Source organism: Lepisosteus platostomus, chromosome 14 (genome assembly GCF_059453375.1).
Source record: "Lepisosteus platostomus isolate fLepPlt1 chromosome 14, fLepPlt1.hap1, whole genome shotgun sequence".
NCBI lineage: Eukaryota > Metazoa > Chordata > Actinopteri > Semionotiformes > Lepisosteidae > Lepisosteus > Lepisosteus platostomus.
In genome coordinates, this window is record NC_142624.1 from 29814484 (window position 1) to 29837589 (window position 23106).

At 33.1% G+C, this 23106-nt stretch overlaps 1 protein-coding gene across 1 annotated transcript in view; it reads right to left on the bottom strand.

The window, feature by feature from the left end:
- Positions 1-8531: 8531 nt before the first annotated feature.
- The window catches only part of kcnj3a (potassium inwardly rectifying channel subfamily J member 3a), a 61960-nt gene continuing 47385 nt past the window's right edge, over positions 8532-23106 (bottom strand). Inside the window, exon 3 of the mRNA XM_088605549.1 lies at positions 8532-11400. Within this exon, the coding sequence (XP_088461675.1) occupies positions 10817-11400 (584 nt within the window). The 3' untranslated portion in view covers positions 8532-10816. The remainder of the gene's footprint in view (positions 11401-23106) is intronic.

Consider the following 23106-nt stretch of genomic DNA (forward strand, 5'->3'; position numbering starts at 1 on the left):
ATTTGTCCACCATAATCTAACATTTAGCAAATAAAATAATAAAACGTTTAAGTAAACATTATTTTTCAGCTGTATTTTGACTGATGTACAAAGACTGGTTTGTTTTCTTTTTTTGCTGATATGATTGTACCATATAAATGTTTCTATACTTTAGTAAATTACAGGTTCTTACAATGTGTGTTAAACTGAAAATACACATGCAGCCATTCAAAACGAGCGAGGTACACTGCAGTACAACGTGGTGGGCGTGTCGCATCAAATCGCGTCATATCACGTTTTACCATATGCAAATTAGATTATGTTAATAGTATCCGGAATCACCTTGTAAAACTGCCAGGTGGAGCTAATAAATAACCTCTCATGTACAGCATGTACCGGTTTCGAATCCCGATCACTGCTGAGGGACAATCTTTATTCAATTAAGAATTTAAGTTGTACTGTATACTCTTTAGACTTTTCAATTTAAACTGTGTGTTACAGCATGTTAATCATTATACATTAAAAAGTTGGTATATTTTATGAAAACAAGATTGCTCAGTTGGACAAAAGTACACAACCTACCACCTTTATCATAAATATTATGAAGAAATAATTTATGCATCAAAGTCTTTACCGAAGATATTACTAATAGTATTAATGATAAATGACCTTGGACAAGCTGTAAAATCAAAGTATTACCCTGTTCCACATTCTTTGTAACCGTCTTTGTAAACGAAAATACTTTATTTTTTCATTGACAAAAAGTATCACCACAGCATTTCGTTGATCCGATCATGTGTTCGTTTCCAATCATACAAAGTAAGTCTTGAGACATACCGTGGTACGCCGCGGTGGCTTGTGGGTAGTTGCGTGCGGTACAGGTTTGTACAGCGAAGTTTGAATGGCTGCATCTGTACAGAACAGTCTAATCCACACCAATTACAAAAATAGGTCATATCCACCTTGTTGGCAAAACAAGAAAATATGTGTGTGACTAAATTCACTCCATTCAGAAAATCATTACAAATGATGACTGTGTCTCTTTTAGCTACAAGTCATTCAAGTGACATAAAGTAATGGGTGGGTTTACTAGTAGCAGCAAGACAAAATGTTTGGTTCCAAGTTAATATTTTTCAACTGCTAACTGTTACTGTACATGAAAATACATTGATACATTGTTATCAAGCATTTGAAATAACATGAAAATTGAAAGTAATGTTAGACCGGGGCTATACAACCTGTGGTCTATGCTTCTCCACCACAGTGTTTTGCTACAGCAAACTCCTCAATCATTTGACTAATAATTAGCAGGATCAGTTTACCATTTAATGTAGCTGGAAAGAGGAAAACTATCTGCTCTCAATAGAATTACTGCAGTTACTATATTTTACCATTTTGTAACATGCTATCAGGATTACCATCCCCCCCTTGGTATATCCAAATTATTTGTGTACTATGAAAGTTACAAATGGAAATGACATCCATTTTTGACAGTTTCCAGCATCTACTTCTCACTGCAGGATGAAACTGCTTCAGGTGCTATAAACAGCCTTTTTATGAAATCAAAAATGGTTGTGCTGATTAACGGATACTTTAGAGTAGATACTACAAAGAAAATGGGCTGGTGACTTTACTAACACACAGCAAGCTGTCTCCCAGAGCTAGAAAAGTGTCCAGAAGAACCAATATTTTTTAACACTCTAAAAAACGTGGTAATAATACAAAATCTAGATGTATATATGACCTTTCATTTTCATTTAATATTCTGATAACATTTTCAACTACTTTTTTATTTGCTAGCAGTAATAGTAGTTCTAATATCTATCACCAGGGATACTAAAATGTGTGCATGTTTTGTTATTAATATTTTTTACAATATTACCAACATCCATACATGCAATGACATCTGTGAATGTATGCACTGAAATATTCTCATAACATTTGGTCTTAATTTTTTTTTTTTTTAATCTTTTAACAATATTGTTATGACGCAGCTAGCTGGAAGGGACAGGGATTGTGGACAGGCTGGGAATCCAGTTGCTAAGAGTCCAGTAGGGATGGGTGTTAATCAGAAGCTGATGGAGCCAGCCGAAGCGGTGGAGCTTGGATGCAGTCGAAGATGGCCGAGGAAGGATGAAGACAGACAGAGAAAAATGGATGTGAAATGGCGGTTGGGATCTAACCAGTACTGGAAGCAAGCACAGCCTTCAGGACAGAAGTAGACGGGTGACTGTACCGCCATGTGGGATTCTGGCAGAGGACTGGGCCACCGGTCCGTTGCTGGAGACAGGTAGAACAGGTTTAGGACAGACTAGTATTCTTTTAGGTGGATTTACGCAAAGTATCATTCAGTGACACAGGCTAGTATTGCTGAGCAAACTACCTGGGTCTGGACGCACCTCAATGACAGAGCACTGGATCAGTGGCAAAACAAGGTTTATTGTGGTCTGATGACTGAAGCACCCAAGGCTCGGATAATTGTAAAAGTGAGTCCGAATAGCCCCAGGTAGAATGTGATTCTCTATAGAAGTAGCTTTTTACTCATAAGAAGGGTTTTTAATTGTTTCACTAAAATTAAATACTATATTTATTAATATGTTTATGAAACACCATTTATTTAAATCCTTATCCCATAGCTCTTCTTCCTTTTTACACATACAATACCTGTAGATACCTTTGGACTTAGCTCAGAAATTAAAATAAGAATATATTGTGTAAAGTAATACAAACTAATGCTATCTATAACTGCCTAATTGCATTTATCTTTTACTTAACAGATTATACTTATTTACTTTGTAAAAAAGTTCCATACTTTGCAAATTGTGGTTATTTCTGGGTACCAACAGCTTGTTTTTAAAAAAAGGCTAGAATGAGGCTCATTATAAAAAAAACTGTAGCTCTGATCACAACAGAGACAGGAAGATAAGGTAATGCAGGATGTAATTAATTCCTTTAAAAATCCAGGCAAGTAAACCTTTAATTACATTAAATTCTGTCACTCTGTACAGTAGGTTTTTGTTAATGGATACAGATGTGATTTAAATTCAGTATATTATTTATATTAATGTTAGCAACTGGTAGAGAGCCAGCTGTTTTTTTCTACTCACAAACTTTCACATTAATGTAAATCTTGTTTAATGTAGATTTAATTCCAGCTGCATATTTGTTTTACTTAATCACTTTTAAGAATTAAGCACTGTTGTACATGAGAAATATTGTTCTCCAGTCTTGCTAATTAAATATACAATCAGAGACACAGTCTGTGTGCTTAGAACATAAACAAGTCAGTGTGTTTTTTATAGCCAAAAAGACATTGCATTAAATAAATTGCTTATGATGATGGCTGGAATCACCTATGACTAATTCAGTATGGATCTTGATAATAAAACTGCCAACAAGAAGGCATTTGGTAACTACAAATGGTATAGAAGACGTATGGAAAATAACTTAACTGAAGGTTTTAATTAAAAAAATGTATTGCAATGTCGATGAATCATATATCATGTTGACACCACACTTTTAAGACTGATAAGATAAGGATGCTTGCAAATCAACACACACATCCCTGCATTACAGGATTCACTCATAGATATAAACACTTTTTGTCATGAGTTTTGTGATACAAATTCATTTTTCTCAAATAAAAAAGTATTTAAATTATTATTTTCTCATATCAACAATACAGGATGTTAACACATCTATTGGCTTTTGAACTAGAGATACAGTATGTATGATTCACATAGTCTGTCTCACATTTACTGTATAGAACAGCAGGATTGTGAATGCTACAGTATAGCAGCTGATCTAGAAGGAAAAAGAAAAGTTCCTATCACATTTTCTTTGATAAGTAATTGCATAAATCGATCTCCAAACTGCAAGATCAGTTGGATGACAGGAAGCTGAGAAAAGAACAAGCTGAGAGCTCATGTGACCAATGACGAAGAGAAACAATTATTGCAAAAGCTTTGCCAGATAGACAGATGTTGTTAGATGGAGCAAAGGGCAATAAACCATAAATGTCTTTATCTGTTTCAATCAAAAGTCCTTGAAATATTGCTTGCGTATCCCAATTACTGGTGCAGCATAATGAGTACTGTATGCTGGAAATAGGCAATTCTGCATTTTAGGAACTAACAGATATTGAAATTCAATATAATTGCAAGAAAGTGAAAAATAATATTAACAGGTTTTAAAAAAAATCTTATACCATAAACATTGACACAATGTCTAAAACTAAAATAGGAAAAACTACACTTACACTATACCCAATATTTCACATCTTCCCAAAATAAAGTTTTAATTTATTTGTAAGGTAAATACATTATATTTGAAAAGATCTTTTTGTCAAATTATTGATTAGAGTATTACTATTATTAGAGTATTACTGTATGTCTACAACTCAGTGAATTTTTGGCACTTCAAATAAGTGTTATCTGCTATATTTGTAAGGGGCAAAAAAAACAGCTCCACTTGTGCATTAAAAGCCAGCTGGGAGGTTGTCAACAAAAATTAAAATTGCAAATTATGCAAAGACTGCAGTTTGAAAGAACAGAATGATGACTAATACCCCTTTCAGCTTGGAAATGCCCAAAAATAGAGCCTGTTATAGTTTGAATACTGAAATGTGTGAAACATTAAAATTCTAATTGAGAACAATTAAATTACACCTTATTATATGTTTACTTTGAAATATACAGTATTTACATCTTAAACAAAACATTTCATCTTAAAAAGCACTTGAATTTGCTTAATAATCAAAACAAAATACAAAAAATAAAATGCATACAGTACCATGCAACTGTTCATTTAGTTTCTCAATTTTGACTTAAATGAAATTGAATTTCAAACAATAAGATAATTTAAATTACTAATTTTAAATGATATTTCTCTAATGTTGTGGTATTTTTGCCTATCAAATACAATAACATTGTTGCTTAGTAGCAATAACTAAGTATTAATTAATTGATCCGTAAGTACCAGTTTGGAAAATAAACCTATAACTTGTTCCTTGGCGGACTACGCATGCTGACGCAGCTACCCACCTGAACAAATATACTTTTATCAATGTAGAAAAAAATATTAAAAATTAAATTTGTGATATGATTGTAGAAGTTCCTTTGCAATTTTTTGTGGCGTTGAAGGCGTTTCACTCAAAGTATCATTTTATCGTATCATACAGTATATTGTACAAAGAACAAAGGCCTATAGCTAAATTAACACTTTGTCATGTTGGTGGTGTGGTGACATATCAGTTGGTGTTCTTGTCATAGTTCTGGGGTCAAGAGTCCTGGGTCTCGGGGTCTGAATTCGATTCTTGCCTTGGAGATGTCTGTGTTGAGTTTTTATGATCTGTCCATGGGTTTTCTCCTGGTGTTCCAGTTTCCTCACATTTCCCAAGCCCAGCTGATTGGACTTAGTTGGTTATTATGGGCCTGTGATGGATTGGATTCCAGTCTAGGGGGATTTGTGTGCTTACAGTATGTGCCTATATGCTGCAAGCTTCATCTGTCATGGCTTTCTGTGACTCTTTACACAATTGAAATTAAAATGAATGTTAGATATCTAATGCAATCCTTCAGTGCGTACATTTAGATATTAACAAAACTGTTGTAGAAGTTTTTTTTTCAGTTATTAAACATAAATTGAAAAGACATTGTTTACCCATCTCATTAATCACTTCTTTTATTATTATTTAAAGATGAAGTCTGAGGCAGAGCATTTTTCATCACATTTGGTTCAGTGACTATCAAAATAATGTTTTGAAGGGAGAAGAAGAAAATAATAAGATATTTAACACAAAATAAAAGACACAACAATTAAAATAGCATTCACAATACTTCTTCGTACCACATTTGTAAATATACCCAGGCATATTTTGCATTGGAAACTCAGAGATGGACAAAAACATAGTTCAAAATTTAAAATGCTCACTATTGTTTCTGTGTGATGTAAAAGTTCCATTTAGTATTATTTTCAAATCAAAACACATCTTTCTCTCAGAAAACCAGATTCATCCTACTTGTCTCCTTGTTTAGATATTTGTAAGTTATTGAATGATGTACAGATTAAAACTTAACATTTTACTGAAAAAGTCATTACTGAAGCTTACAAAATTAAACTGTAACACTTTCTGCTTCAGAATGCTAAAGAGTCATTTATTTGTGTAATCAGAACATAATACAGTTTTCTTATCACAGATCTGCTACTGGAGCCTGTAAATGAAAAAATGCAGCACTGAACCATTTTTATGGTCAGTGGTATAATTTAACACGTCCTCGTCAATTCTCTTTGTGCACCTTAAGGTAAAGAATAGGACCATGACAACTTAATTTCCAATGTACTTCCGCAACACCTTAAACAACCGACATGAGATCAATTGAGCTAAACATGAGTCACTTTACCACTGATGAAAATATTTTCAGCTGTCAAGGAGGCATTGTGCAGTTTTATGGTTTGTAAAACTACATCCCACATAAGGAAAGTGGGTTCACATAACAGATATAAAAGGAACACTGGAATGCTAATCAGCATACACAAGAATTGTGTCTATTTTAAGTGTTTAAGGACAGGTTTAATTTAAATGATTTTAAGTTATTTATGTAGGACACTGAAAAGACAGTGAGCTTTTTCTTTGATTGAGGGCAGTAGGGAGCAGCATAATAATCTAAATGTAACTAATGTCATTTGCCTGTTCACTCCTGTATTGATTAGAAGGGAAAAAACAGGTGCAACAGGGAATCTCACACTCAAGGCTGAGAGATTGACTGCAAATGGTGCAATGGAAGAGATTTTTTTAGAAGAAATAAATCAGTTTTACTAAAAATGCTTGCAAACCTTCTTTCTAGAATGTCAAAGCACCCAAATTATATTTACTAGTCTTAGAATTATATTATTTGTGTGTTATTCATTTTTCATTTGATCTTGGACAAATTTGTAAATTTCATAGCTTATTACTGTTGACAAGAATAAGGAACATTAAGAGCATTGTGGCATTCTTTGAAAATATAAACAATGTGGGGATTGTGGTTTTTGTATTTTTAATGATAAGTCGAAATAACCGTGAAAAGAGCATAGTCTTTCAAAGGCCAAAAGTATCAGTACCTTTTCTGGTTATATAAAAATAGTTTTATACCATTAAACATTTCAAAAATATTTTACCATAAAGTAAAATGAAATATTGACTTGTCAGCACAGCTTTCCATTCATTATCAAAGAAAGATAAGCATTTAAAACAGTGGCAGACAACCATGACTAAAGAATTCTGTCAGTTATGCCACATTTGGAACATGCCTTGGAACCATTAAAATTCAAGCTATCGTCATGTGTTTTACCATACTAATAATCATGGCAGGAACCACCAAATCAATGGTTATCATCAAACTCTCATTAAGTGAGACTGACTATTTTAATTGGCATTAACTCACATTAATTGGCATGCACTGTGGCATCCCTACACTCATTGTTGCTGTTTTTGATTAGGCTGTACACCAAGGCTATGCAAACTTTAAAGGTATTGCAGTGACATTTCAAGTACACGATATACCTCTGCTCTGGTGTAAACAGGTACATTATGCTGAAGTTAAAATTTGATTTGAATAAATGTTTTGCTTTCATCCTTAGGGTTGACATGATGATTCTTAAATAGAATTCCAAAACCCTTCAACCTTCTCAATTCAGGCTTTCAATAACTAAGCAAAATAAATTAGTGGGACAATAAAGGCAAGTAACAGCATTTTTTTAAACCACAGTGTAATGAGGAAAAATCCTTTTACCTGTATAACTTAATTGCTTTTCCCTCAATTAAGGCCTGAGTTCAAACAAAACCTTGGTCTGCTGGCTGATTGTAGATTGCTATTCAGATACTTGCTTGCCTCTGGCCTCTTTCTTCTACCAAGCAGAATCCTTCATTAGATCCCGATTTTGTCATTTGATTGGTATAAGGATTGAACGTTTGACTTATATCAGGCACAAATGTGTAAAAACCCAATTTCTGAAAGGTGTCCCCTCTTTTCCTGGTTGAATAGAAGAGAAGCATATGTGCACAATCTTTTAAGTTTTTCTTACAAGTCTGTACTGTATGAAACAAACATTTTTGTCACATACAAAGATGTACTGTACAGTAAGTGTTTAAATTTATTTCACTTGAATTTTATTCATTTTTAATTTAAATTAAGTGATATTGATTAAGTTTACCAGTTCTTTGGCATGCTTTTAAAAAAAACATTGTATAGTCATAATATCTAGTTAGAATATACTGGCAATTTCTATTTCTTTAGATTAAAAAGCAGGAGTGCAACAATATTACATTTACAGAATTAAATTCAATGAACGCTTTAAAAATGTACGAGTCATTTTTCAATTAAACAGATGTTAACGCTTCAGATTGGAAGTACTGTACATAATTTCCACCTATGTACAGTATTAATATATAATCTAGAGTCAGTTGCACTATTGTAAAATTCAAATAAGAAGCAAAATGTGACTCAATTAAACCACTTTTTAGGGGTATAATCCCAAAACATTTGAAATTTAAGGCCCTGTAGAAATCTACATTTTTAAGTTAACACAGTTAAAATTTATTATGAAAGAGCTGACAAAAAAGACAACATATGCAAGTAGCAAAACCAGACTTTGTAAAAATCTAAACTCATCGAATTGCTGAAAAGTTTAATACAGAATTAGGTTACAGTATTAATGCGTACAAGTCCATTTAAAACTTGTGTATTATTACAATAAATATTCTGCATGCCTGAAAATCTAGTTTGTTTGGTAGACATCTCTATGTACAATTTACAGCATTTAGCAGGCTCAAATTCTACAGTGCTTTTTGAAAACACAGACCGGCTGTGCAATCAGCTTCATCAACCATTTACAGCAAACATTTTAAGGCTGGGCAAAACAAAATTGAAGTTTGAACATCAAAATTGAAGACGAACATCATCTGATCGAACCAAACCAAAACCCAGTGCATTGATTATAGTACATGTTGTACAGTACTTGTATTTTATCCCCTGCCACTATCACAATAAAAGTTAACAAATAACAAAGAACATCTAGATTCTTTATCTATTAATTAATCTGTTATGTGTTATAAATTAATATAGAATGTTCTAACTTTACAAGAAAATTGATACATTATGTGGAATAGGATTGATTTGTTCATTAAAAGTACACAAAACATTCCATTGATTTGGCACCCCATGAAACAGAGTACATTTCACAGGAGGATCTTAAGAACGTAAGAAAGGTTTCAAATGAGAGGACTGCCATTGTGCCATGTGCTATCAAGGAAAAGAAACTTGTTACTGTGTGTCTCTGGGATTAGTTTAGCGGTACTTATATAACTCCTGCAAACTTCAGAGGATCAAGAGATCATCTTTTTGAATATATTCATCAACTGCATGATGCAATATTCAATCAACTACATTTGCCAGTTTAATTATACTAAATATAATAAATTATCAAAAATGGGAATGAGAGAAAAATTGTTTGCATAAAATAATGGATCTTGGCATAATCACAATTACTGTATGAAACGGAAATAGATATGAACAGTATCCAAAATAAAATGTTCTCAAAATTCTCTCATTTTAGAGACTTGACAATTGTGCAAATTAATATCACAAATTAGCCACAACTGATTAAGCCTGTAGTTATTCTTACATTAACCAAGCATGATAGTGTTTATGCAGAGTCAGTGAAGTGAACAATGTCAATGCTTGATTAAAAGCACTTCTTAAAGAAACCCTGAAGGCTGAAGTTTTTAATCATAGTCCAAAATAACCAAGCTCTTTGTCAGAACCAATCTTTAATTTCACTTTTGCTAACAATTGGGACATTTTTATAGAAACCTATAGGTCATCTTTTCCGTTTTTGTAAAGGACTTCACACAGTCCCACCAAGATAATTGCTTACTGTATGTGTCATTATTGCTACAGTTCATGTAGAAAAGTTTCAAACATTTATAATAATTAATGATGTCTTAACAACCAGATGTAGGTTTTTTGCCTTCCAACATCCATTCAATTCAATTATCTAAAAGAACAATGAGTGAAAGTCAAAATCGAGTGTGATATTTATATTCTTTAAATCATGCAATTTAAATATGCATAATAATAAGATAAAAATGAAGATTTGCAAATCATCAATATAAAGTTTTGCCCAGTCTCAACAAATGCCAAATCTTCCATACAGATAAAATATAATGAAATGCTAAGAATAAAGATTAGACAAAATAAATAAAAGCAGTGAGTAGTGAAAATAAAACAGGGCAATGAACTGTATTTAAGGCTAAAGATCTGGCTCCAGCCTCTCCCTTTCTCTAGAATTCCCTAACACTAGCATGCATTCAAAAATAGTACTTCAGAAACACAATTTCACATTATTCCAAATAATAAAATAGTAATAAAATCAGCGCTCAAAACCTCTTCAGCAGCATCTCTCATCCATATTTTGCAAAAGACTTTGCTAGAACGTTAGAGCACACTTTGGCTCCTAGGGTTTATTTATTTCATTTTTATTTATTTTTTGCAAAATAATCATTGAAGATTTATAAATGCCATGCCAGAAAAAATTCAATGCTGTATTACATGCGCTTTGTGACGCTTACATGCCAGTTTATATTAATAATACAATGACCTGAAAAATATCTGAGGTCTCCCATCAAAGCATCTATACTTGCACCCAAGCATACAGGTAGTGCTGAATTTATCCTACTCAATATATATAATTATATAAATTTTTAAACTTCAATTTCACAATCTTGTCCGTCATTTCAAATTTGAAAATATTGTCAAGGCAGTCAGGGGGAGGGGAGGGGGGGTTCCTGTAATATTAGTTATGTAAACCGGTCTGAATTCATTTTTCTGAGTTTTGGAGGCAGGTGTCCATCCATCCTTCCTCCAGTGGCCAGCCTCTGCAGTTTAGGTGGCAAGTCTGCGACTGACTGGCTCATTGGGTCAGAGCTTATCTTCGTTGTTTTGGAAACAAGTTTTTCCTCTGAGTTTCCAGGGACAGAGCTGATGCGCTGGAGTTTCATTGGCAAGTCCCCCAAGCTGTACGCTTTCTCAGAGGTGGTGGAGCTCATCCGCAGTAGCTTTCTGGGAAAATCCTCCCTCCCTGTTATCTTTTGCAGTTTAGATGGCAGCTTGGTGCTTGTGTCCTCAAGTGTTTCCAAGCCATCAACAGAATTATTCTTTTCTCCACTGTTGCTCAGTGAGGGTGCCATCAAAGGAGAAGACATGAGAAGCATTTCCTCTTGTTCTTTCACACTGTAAGGGGGGGTTGGAACCTCAAATGTTGCATGGAATTGGGAGTAGTCAACTTTAAAGAAGCCCTCTTCAAGAGAAATCACAGGGAAAAACCTGTGACCCCAAAGAACTTCGTCCTCGGTATAGGAAGTCCGTGCCTGGCATGTCATTCCTACAAAAGAATAAAGAAACATTAGGCAGCAGATGTACAATTGGAAAACATAATCAGTTTATAAAAGACATCTTCAATTGTTTCTTAAGTGGATTAGAATTACTGTATGTGTCGTTAGTTTTGTATGTTTTTACAGTTTAAAAGTGATTCTTCCTTTTTACATTTCAGGAAAATAAAAACTAAACAAAAAGGAAGCAAAAGTAACATATTTTGGTTGAATTACAGATTTTATTGAGTACCTGAAAATGTAATACTAATAAATTGACTGACTGGATCTCAAGGATTATTGAGGCCAATATTTTTGTTTGTGCTTAACTAAGCAACCCTATTTTATGTATTGATTACATGAATAGGAAGTTCATAAAACAACATCATAATCATTATACATATTTTCTGTTTCCTTTTTCCTTATTATCACTTTTCAGGAGAGATAATCTTTAGTATATTACATTTTTCAATAAATATGCATTAAAGTATACAGAAATATTTGTTCTTGCTTTGATAGAGTTAAAATTGTACAAACAATTAGAAATAAATTTTCCCTTTCTTCCACAAAGGTTATAATTTTCAAGGTGAAACATTTTTAATGTCATAAAATTTCATCTACCCATTTAAAAGCCACAGTAGAGACCTCACTCAATTAAATCTCTGGCGCTGTGCCATACCGTCTGACAATGAAATGTTCTTCAATATTACAGTGCACTTTAAATATCAAGTGAAAAAGAAGTTGGGTAAAATAATTACTCTTATCCATATCAGCCAGTAAGAAAAAAAAATAAGCATTAGATTTTATTTTGGTTTTAAACTGTTTATTACTATGGTACAGCACTCATGTAAACAAGAGAGTACAATTAAAGTATTCAGGAGTTCACAAACGCTCATGATCTTATAAAGCAATATACCATATAATCAAGTAGCACGGTGGGTAGCATTCACATTTTACAGCTACGGGCTCCTGATATTGAATCTGGCTCTACCTGTTTAAAGTTTATATGTTCTCCATGTGTTTGTATGGGTTTTCTTCTGGTGCTCCACTTTCCTTCTTTTAAACTGCTCTCCCACTCACGCCTCTGCACCAGTGAATGCATGTGTGGACTAGAATGCTGTCCAGGGTGTAGTCCTGTTTTACACCTGCTGGATTAGGCTCTGACTCACCCTGATCAGTACAAATAGATTTCTGAGAGTAGATTAATGGATGGACCCTCTTATACTTAAGGAACAAGTACTGTATATGTTAATTTCACTCTGAAAAGGCAACAGAGGCACTAGAATGTTTCAACTATCTTGAGCTTCTTCATCGCGTTTCGCCTTATTTAGGACAAGAGAGATTTATTTTGAAAGCAGTGTTAGAATCAGTTGTTTATTCTAGCACAGCTTCCAGACACCCTGTATGCTCTGCTTTGCACATGTGCTCATGCCTATAGGTATTTTTTTAAATAAAATCTCATACTTTTTACAGTACATGCAAAATGTGAAGACAGAATGTCTCTGGTTGAATAATTCATTATGTGTGGATGAATAGTAACCAAATAGTTCAGATGTAATTTTTTTAATTTTCCACTGAACAATTCTTCACCGTACAACAAAAATGTTACAATCCTGTGTATAACATTGAAATTGCATTTTGCAAGAGGACATATATACTGTAGTATTGGGGAATGATCTTGTTGTCACATCATAAAAATTAGGAAACATTTGGGGTTAGTCCCAATGATGTCTAAAGGAGATAGGAGATATTCAGTTATGCATTGTCCCAGACAGAAAGGGAACCAACCTACTTACCAAAGGACCTTGGGATACTGTGGAAAGAAGAGGGGTTACTTTTGATGCTAATAAAAACTGCGGAACCCTTTCCTGTGAACTTTTCACATTCATAAAACAAACGAAAAGCTGTCAGGAGATAATCTTGATTTTTACAAAAACCTTTGTATACAAATCTTACTTCACCATTTGTATTTGCATCAACAATCAAACAAGACACTTGGAGATAAATATCAATTGGCCTTAACTGGATTAACAGTGTTTGAAGAGGACCAGTTAAGGGTACAGGTTGCACATGCCAAAGGTGTAAAAAAGTATGCCAGTTAGTGTGTTAAACATATCACCTCAAAAGGAGCCGTGATATACTGTACTTCAGGATTAGGGACCAGAAGTTAAACTTCTCTATTACAGTATGTGTCAAGTGTATGTGTCACTGGTAGCTATCAAAATACTGTACAATACATTACTTTAAACATTTTGAAATTATTTTACTCTAACCTATCACTCACTTGTATCTTGACTAACCAATCATTCAAAATAATGTAATATTAAGCATTTAAAGTGACATGTTAAACACACACGTCTTAAACAAACACTTGTTTATACCTTGAGAAGTACTGCAGCTGAGTTGTGTTTGATTGTTGATGTTGTTGAAGGAAATAAAGCACATGTACTATCACACTTGCAACTTATCAATGCACCTTGCAAAGATGCAAAGAATGATAAAAGTTGCAGCCGCATACCAGTTGGACAAAACACAACATTCAGGATTTTTTCTAAACAAAAGTCACTCAGTCAAAAACTCAAGGGAGGTTATTGGGTATTTTTTACTAGATTACCAATATCTCAACAACATCAACATGGAGAAATGCACAGTACTGTACATAAAGACAACGTAAAACCAGGTCCCCTTGTACAACCTGCAAGGTTATAAGGTATATTTCTGAAGCTGGTTTGAGTGTTGATGAAACCTGTCAAGACTGCATTCAGTGGGTGCAGAAGTTCCAAAGACAGAGACACTTTGACTTTTCAGAAAACAAAAATTAAAGTTCACCAGTGATGAATTTATGTCCTTTAACATCTCTGTCCCAAGAAACCAAGTTTCATTGTAGAATTGGCTTTGGGGAAACATATTGTCAGTGTACTTATAATAACTACTCAATATCGTCTATACTTTAGTTTGTCCCTGATTGCCTGATAATGTTATCTGCTACAGTGGAAATCTGTACTAGAAGTTGCAGAATGATACAGCTAATATGGATATTGGGATAATTTCCATTTAATCCCAGGTAGACTAAAGGCAGTTTACATCCCTAATACAATTATTGTTATAAACTAAAAAGTCAGACTTTCAAGGACAGTGATCTATTGTAGCTAGCATACAGCAAATACTGGAAGTGTACTTCGCATAGAGAAAGAAATAATGATTCCTCATACTACCTTTATACTGTGATACTTCCTTTACACAAAAGAGTAATAATATTTCAGATATACTACCTGACCTTGTAATAGCTATCTTTTCAAACTGCTCAGTAAAGTAATTTACATCACTGAGTCTCTCAAGTTCACAGCAATCCAGATGTCATTCCCTCAAAAATATTAAAACAGTTGTAACCCAAGCTTAATAATAATTTTTCACATACCTGTATGTACAGTATACAAAAATGTATAAAGTGCTCAACTTGCTTTGCATAAACTCATTATGTTCTGTTATAAGTCTCATAGTCTTATAGGGAAGTGATAAATCTTAAATGTTGAAGTGTCTTAAAAACTTGAGGCACTTCTTTAATAGAAAGGACTGTGGGAATATGGAACAAGCTTTTGATTTTCCATTTACAACAGATTTAGTTAAAGGGGCATGTCAACACCTTCCCACAATAACCACAGCAAGTGTTCAAGTTAATGAGGTTGATGCAGAAAATGTGTGTGAAGAAGCTAGAATACTGTTGTGTGGCTATATTTTTTTATTTTTAAGTTACCACTACTAGCTATATACAGTATGTATATTTATATTCACAAATTAATATAATTCATCATGTTCAGAGATGTTATACCTGTTATTTTAATTGTCAGCTTTTGTCAGATTTTCATTGTCAGACACCTACAGTTTGACTTTGGCCAGTGAATCACACACCCTACCACTCTGTAGTACCGCCAATGTGGTAATAAGAATTAATGTGTGTTCTGAGTGGTTCACAAATTTCTTCATTCCATAATATTCCATTTTAAGAGTGTCCATAAAACTTTAAAACCAGCGTATAACAGGCATAAAAAATGTGTACTGTCAAACAGACAAATAGGAACACATCATTGAATGTTAATCAATATTGCAGTTTCAATAAGGCATATACAGCATATCCTGTAGAATTCATTGTAGAAAAAAACAAACTAATATTTATATGTTCAAAATATAAAATGATAAATTTAAATTTATATTATAGCCAGTATTCAATGTGGTTCTTTCTGGGAAATGTTAAAACGTTTCTAGCATGTTCAAAATATTTTAGAATCTAATTAAATATTACAGAAAGCAATACTTTAAACTCTTAGTTTTAATATTCATAGATTGAATTCATGTTAAACCATGTTTAGATCAGCCTCACACAGCATCATTAAAAAAGTAATATAAAAATAAGCTGTGTTTTGGAGTGATTTTTCCAAGGTTGTATGATGATATTCTGATTAGAGCTTTTTACAGAGTTTGCAAATGTGTGGCAATAAACCTAAACATCAAGTGCTATCTACCAGCATATTTACAATTATTTCTGTTTTATATGTCTAGAACCCTTAATATCGTATTTGCATTTATTTTTATTTTTTAAATATATTAGTACATTACAATGACATGCTACTGAACACTGAAAGAAAGAAATGTAACGATTGTATACATGCTGTAAGTATAACACTTGACCTTTTATCTTATGTACAGTATGTTGGACATTTTATTAGGCACTGAACTGTTCACATGACTCTGTCATTTAGGAACCACCCAGTAGACATCACAGGGGAGCTTGCTTTTAACCGATTCCTAGAAAAAACGGATGGCTTTCTTTTTTTTCTGATGTGAAGGAGCATTCTCAGAAGCTCACTGTCATATCGCCTGGGCTCCAGTACTATCAATTACAGAAAAACAAATTAAAAATCTCATCTGAGCCAGCCCAACAGGCTGAGCTAGAGTACACTCAGAATCTGTAACTAGTACAGTGATAAATATGGGCTGTCTTAAATAGCTGCAGATATAAAGATAGTGTGCAGTTTACGAAAGGAGCTTTCCCAAGAGACAGTTATATTTCATGCTATATGAAATGTGAAGTATTAAAAAGGCTTCTATCAGAATTCATATTTTTCTAGATTTACAGAGACTGATGCTAAAATGTTATGAGTATAGAAGAAAATGCAAAAAATCATTATCCATAATCTATGCTGAGAAAACTCAAACGGCCAGGTCATAAGAGTGCTGACATTGGTACAGTAACTCACAACAAAAATGGCTGCTGCAATGACATACTGTATACAGTATGTACAGTGTAAACAGCCCCTTCTTTTACTTTACATCAGTGCCTTACAGGCTCATGCTTGGAATCTGGATAAACTATTCTCTTTAAAAATGATCTGGCCTCTTTCTTACAAGACTAACATAATTCATTTGATTACGTTTAATGTCTTGGTCATGGCAGTGAGTGTCAGCAAGTTAAATAGCTTTTCCTTTCTACAGCTGTGGCTGCAAGTGAGCTCTTCAAACACATTAATGAATCTGTAAAGCCTGTATTTCAAAGAGTTATACAGGATTTCCTTTAAAAAGAAAATATTTGCTTGCACCCAAAAGAAATAACAAAAGGCAAATAATCCAACAGCCACTCTCAAAATTTACATCCTACATTGCCTTTATAGACATTCATAGAAGAAGCTATTTATCTTCATCACTTCCAAAATAAAAAAAACATGGGTTTTTGACTGCTCCAGGTGTCAACTTAACTATAGTATAAAACAATTTACTTTCACAAATGATTAAAACACTTTTTAATCTACTATGTATTGATGTTTGACATAGTCATCCAGAATTAGCATCAAAATTTAGCATCAGTGGAAAGCCCACTACTGTATGCTGGAGTCTTGTCTGGCATATTGTTTTCACTGCTAAAAACAGATCAATAGGTGGTACTTGTTAGTGTTGATGTTACTGAAACACTAGCTGAACTTAATCTTTTTTTTATCTCATAATAGTATTTCTTGAAAATATGACATTTTTATGTTATGTGCACATATAGAATGCAGTTTGCTACTGTTTCAAACTGTAACATGGCTGTACAGTATTTTTTTCTGAAAAGAGGATTGTAATGTCTATTGCTCGTGATAGAGTTAAGAAGCAGAATGTTAAGTACTGTATGTGAAAGGTAATCCCAGGAGCAGGCATGTAAAGCAGCAAAGCAAAAGATTATAATTTGGTGCGTAAGACATCCCACACGTTAAACAATTCAATGAATATCCACAGATATCCATACTGTACATCAACTTCAGTATTGCTGTCGTTCATGTTCACTGCTTTCATCTAGATGCAATTATTTTGTTTTGCAAGCAATAATTAAAATGATAATAAAATATTTCAAGCAGCACATTCAGTACCTCAACAATATAATGGCAAATTGCAATATAAACAATTTAAAAATATTGACCTAAATAAAGTGCAGACTTGCATCAACTACAATGCAACTAACAGTACACAACAAAGTCATTCAAATCACTACTCAAAACCTTTATTTTAATCTGGCCTCTGTGTTTTGTTTGTGTGTATTGCTTTTAAATATAATATGTTTTAAAGCCACTGTGTATAATATTATTATTATTAAAATCTAAAATAAAATTATCTGTTTTCTAGTTACAATTAAAATAATAATTCTATTAGTTTTGTGCTGTATTTTGACACATTATATTTGAAGTTGTGTTAGAAACGTGATAGCAACAACCTGTCTCAGCAATGTATACATACAGTATAGTATGATTAGCGTAGGAAAACACTAATGGGCTAATAAACATTTAAAACTGTACTGATATCTGACAAACATACACACCTAAAATACCTTAATGATTCACTGCGCCACCTGGCAGTTTTACAAAGTAGTAAAACTGCATCAGATTATTTGAAAAAAATAAAAAAATGTGATGACACACTGCACTTTGTGACTCCACGGAATACATACCGACTAACACTTTGCACATTCTAGATGGCTGCATCTGTATACAGTATGTCTTTGTATGTAAACAAAAACACATCTTAAATGGGGGCAGCAGTTAAACATTTGTGTTTTATTTTAGTTTCTTAACAACAAAGCATTTAAACCAAGCTTTGTCATGAGTGCAGTGCATATTTAACAACTGAATGGATTCTTCAGAAGTAATCCTTTAAAAGCACTGCCAAGAAAGATCTGGGTGTTCTTTAATCAATAAATTAAGTCCCTTTTCCCCTCAGTGTTACCATTCAATCCATTTGTTGGTCAATTAAATTGTCTTTTACAAGCCTGCACCAACACTGAAATCAGTTACAGCTGTTCTCTCCTTTCCACTTGCATAAAATAAAAACCGTGAGCATGACAACTATAGAAATGTCTCAAGAGGCATTACACAGACCTAAAGAAGATGTTACACTAAGTTCTCTCAGTACAGTAATAAAGCAGATATTTATGGTTTCTCCCATTGTATTATACTATTTTATTTTACACTGTTTTAAAAAATATATAAGGCATTTTCAAAATTAAGTTTCTACACAATTAACATCAAGTATCAAAAACCATGCAACAATAAGGTATTTATGATAAAGGGAAAAAATGGAAAATACAGCATACAGTATAGGTCTTTCAACACTGCTTTGTTTCTTGAAAGCTTTAATACCTAACATTAGAAATGTGTGTTCCTATGGAAACCAAGTCTACAAGCACGAACATAAAACCTACAGCATCAGGGTTTTTCTGTATTAAATCCAGCAAGGAACAAAAAAATAAATGCAGAGCAATTAAAGCTGAGCCACATGTGCTTCTCTACCAAACTAATGGATATACTGTACTCAGTGGTCGTCACCCATGTTCATCTTATGTCACTCTCTCTTGTAGCCAAGGATAAGGCTCCAAACTGCCATTACTTTGATGCTGCTCTCGATTCTATTTTTGCTGTGCTCCACTCAGGTCTGACAGTTTCTTTTCTCAGTTTTTGATGCAGAACAAAATGGAAATTATAGCTTGTTTGACACTGCATTCTCCAATGCTGAGAAAACTAATAATTTGGGATTATGTCTACATTGCAGCCATCTACCAATAGTCAATATACATCTATACAGTACATGTTTTTTTAAAAGATACCAATTAAGTGTTTTAAATTTTCAGATAATTTTAACAGGCGTTTACAAATTGTAATGTAATTTTAAGATGGCATCAAGACTTATACAGTATTGCATCTATGTACTGTAATTAGAAGTGTGTTGAAACGCAATGGATTATATTAAAAAGTAATTCTTCCTCACTTGTAAATCGCAGTTGGTTTATAATTTACATATTTCAGTTATTTATTGAATTACCCTAAAGTTATGTAGATACAGTATAATTGATACATTGTATATATATTATATATATACCAGCCCACTGTTACAGAGTTTGAAAAGGCTATAGCAATGTAAAGAAAACAAGACTTGCCAGTAAAGAGTGGTGTTGCCTCATAGCTCTTAGTTCCTGGGTTGAATTCTGGACTGGTGTACCTTCTATGTGGAGTCTGTATGTTTTCCACATGTTTGCATAGGTTTTCATTACTACGTCAGTTGTGTGCTTGTATGTGCCCTGTAATGAACAGCCATTCCATTCAGGGTGTAGAATCTCCTTGTGCCCCGTGTTGCTATAAATCTCACCACAAGTAAGTGGCTTCCTAATAGTGCATAGATTTACAGTATGTAACAGTCAGTTACATCATTGTTTCAAGTTTCATCATTGTTTACACATATCAGGAAAGACCTTTTGTCAACGAGGATAGTTATAAAAATGTAATATATACATTCTATACTCTGTCATCATGATGTCATGTTTAGTGCATTCCAGTTTTCATTTGATGTTTGTCATTAATTTCAAATGGTCTATTACATGAATGTTAATATTGATTTATTCGGGACATTTTACCCTGCTGGAAAGCAGAACCATCTAAATTCTAAATCTGCTTGGTGTTTATAAAACCCAAAATAGCATGCATTAATAGCAAATATTAATTAAAATGTAAAATGAATTCACATTCCCGTAAAGGGCTTTTTGTTCTGATAGAAACATCATAACCCTGAATGGTGTTTCTTGAAAGGAGCGTATATACAGTATACACACATTTCACTGGTCAAGGTAGCTATGCCATGATGGTGTACACTAACAAAACAGTCAACTTTGACTTTATATACACAAAGGAGAAGTGTTTTAGCAGACAGTTCTGTTCCTTGGCATTGTGAGATACAAAGCTTTTATATATAAATAAAACTTAAGAACTTATAACAACATTACACTTGGAAAGACATTTTGAATTGTACATTAGTTCGAAGATCCCTGTTTAATTATTTTTTCATTTTGCATTATTCAGAGGCAAAGTCTTGATAAATAATAAAAAAAAGTTGCTACTTAAATGTTCTCATCTGACATTTCCACTGATGCAATCACAGGTATTCCAGTAAAGTAGTGACACATTTAGCAAAAGAACAGAACAATGCACAGTTCACCTGACTAAACACTGGTGTAAACAGGTCGATCTGAACTAGAGCTTTCTCAGGTCTGGATACATGAAATTGAATTACTGTAAATAAAATCAGAATAGTTCTTGTCCTAAAGTACACAAATAGTGATAGAGTACAGCTTGGGACATGTAATGCTATAGTTATTATGTAGGAAGACGTATTAAATGTACAGTATACATTTTAACAAATTATACTTAAAAAAAACATACCCTTTTCAACCATCTGTGCATTTTGTGGCTATAATTCTAAATGTATTAATAGCAAATTACCATGTGCATGTTTCTAAATGTCATTTTGATCCAAAATCCTTAAATTAAAAATGTAAATAAAAATAGTTATTTTAATTGGTTTTAAAAAAGAAATAACACAGAAATATATACACTTGTAAATAAGAAGAAATATATGGACTGTGATGTCAGACAGCATAAAACGTAATATTATTATGTTATGCAAACAATCCAAGTATAGTATTGCAATGCTAAAAATGCAATGATGCTTCATAGCAATCTGACTGATCAAAACTGTTTGTCTGAAGGCTTCAGTTAATATTTCTTAGTTACTGGTAATACGTTTATATGCAGGATTAAAACTGAATACAGTCCTACACAGATGAATATCTAAAATTGTGCCAATTTTGCCAAGGAGTCTGTGCCAAAGCTAAACATTGACAGATCCCAGAAAAGCTGCCAACAGCAAACTCTTTGAAGGAAAAATCAGCTGAGGAAGATAAGAAACAGCTATCTATCATATAATTATTACTAAAAAAAGGACAAAGAAAGAAAAGTAATCCAATTACACATGATAACGGAAATCCATAATTTCATAGAGCTTTTATATAGATGGGCCCTTGAGTAGACGTACAAACACAGGAATAAGCCACATTATATCCATAAAAAATACAGTACAAATAATAAGAAAATATACAATTTAGTACTAGAATTATACTTATTATTTAAGCTAGAAATTAAACATGAAATGCAAAAAAAAATATGCCCAGGATCATTAACAAATTCATAATGTTATGACTAAGAGAGAAGTATTTTTATCTTTGAAAAAAGCCTGTCGGTCTTAGTATGTGATCTATTTTTTCTTAGAAAGCAATTATCCAAATGGTAGGTCAGTAGTCTGGACCCTGCAAAATCCTTGCTGTTTATCATATCCTAAGCTGTGAAAAAAAACATGAGGGAGGATACCTGCCTCCATTCTATCTCTCCAGCAGTGAAATAGTTTCAGGTCTGACCCTATGCTCTGTCTGACAGCAGAAAGCACCCTGAGAAATACCACACAAATGTCTACCAGTGGACAAAAAAGCTAGAAAAAAGTTTCAGTGTTTTTTTTAACATATCAGGAGTTAAAAGGACAATTTTGATTTGAATATTTAACATAAATATTTAATGGTAATTGAATGACCATTGCACAGAATTAATAAAATACAGTACATGCACCTGTGTGGAAAGCTAGTAAAAAATTCTGTATGTACTTGAGAGGAAATTTGCACCTACAAAACCTATTATATGAATATCTGGTTCATTTTGATGGGAGCATTTTCAGACAGTTTTCCATTGATCTAACTGTTATTAAAACCATACATGAAAATGTTCAACACTAGGGCGAAACATGTAAGAAGAGCCACTTGCAACTGTTAGACTGAACTTATTTTAAAAGTTAATTTCAATGATAAATTATTTAACAAAATGTGAAGCAACGTAAATGGCAGTGAAATCATTACATTCAGGTCAGTAATCCAAGTTGCAATTCAAAATTCAGCCTTAACGTCTTTAAAATCTGCTTGCTTGTTTGCTACAGTGGAAATAGAAATAAATCTAGAGTGAAAATGCAGATATTAGCCTGCTTCTTATTAACAGAGGTTAAACCGTGAAACCCACTTACAGTATATACAGTACAATTCAGGTGTAGATTAGAACTTTACCCTACAGATTCTCTTTTCTTGAATTTAACGAGATTATGTCCCATTTATCTGAAACACTTAAAATGTTCTTATTGGAGCTTGTGTTTTCCACAACATATGGCTTCCATAACATACTGTACAGTACAAAACAATTTATAAAAATTGAACCATTGCAAAATTCCAATGTCCAAGCATCCACAAATGAAGTAATATCCATGAATTCATTGAAAGATTTTTTAAAATAACATCTTGCTCAGGACTCTCCATATTTTAAAAAGGCACAGAAAAT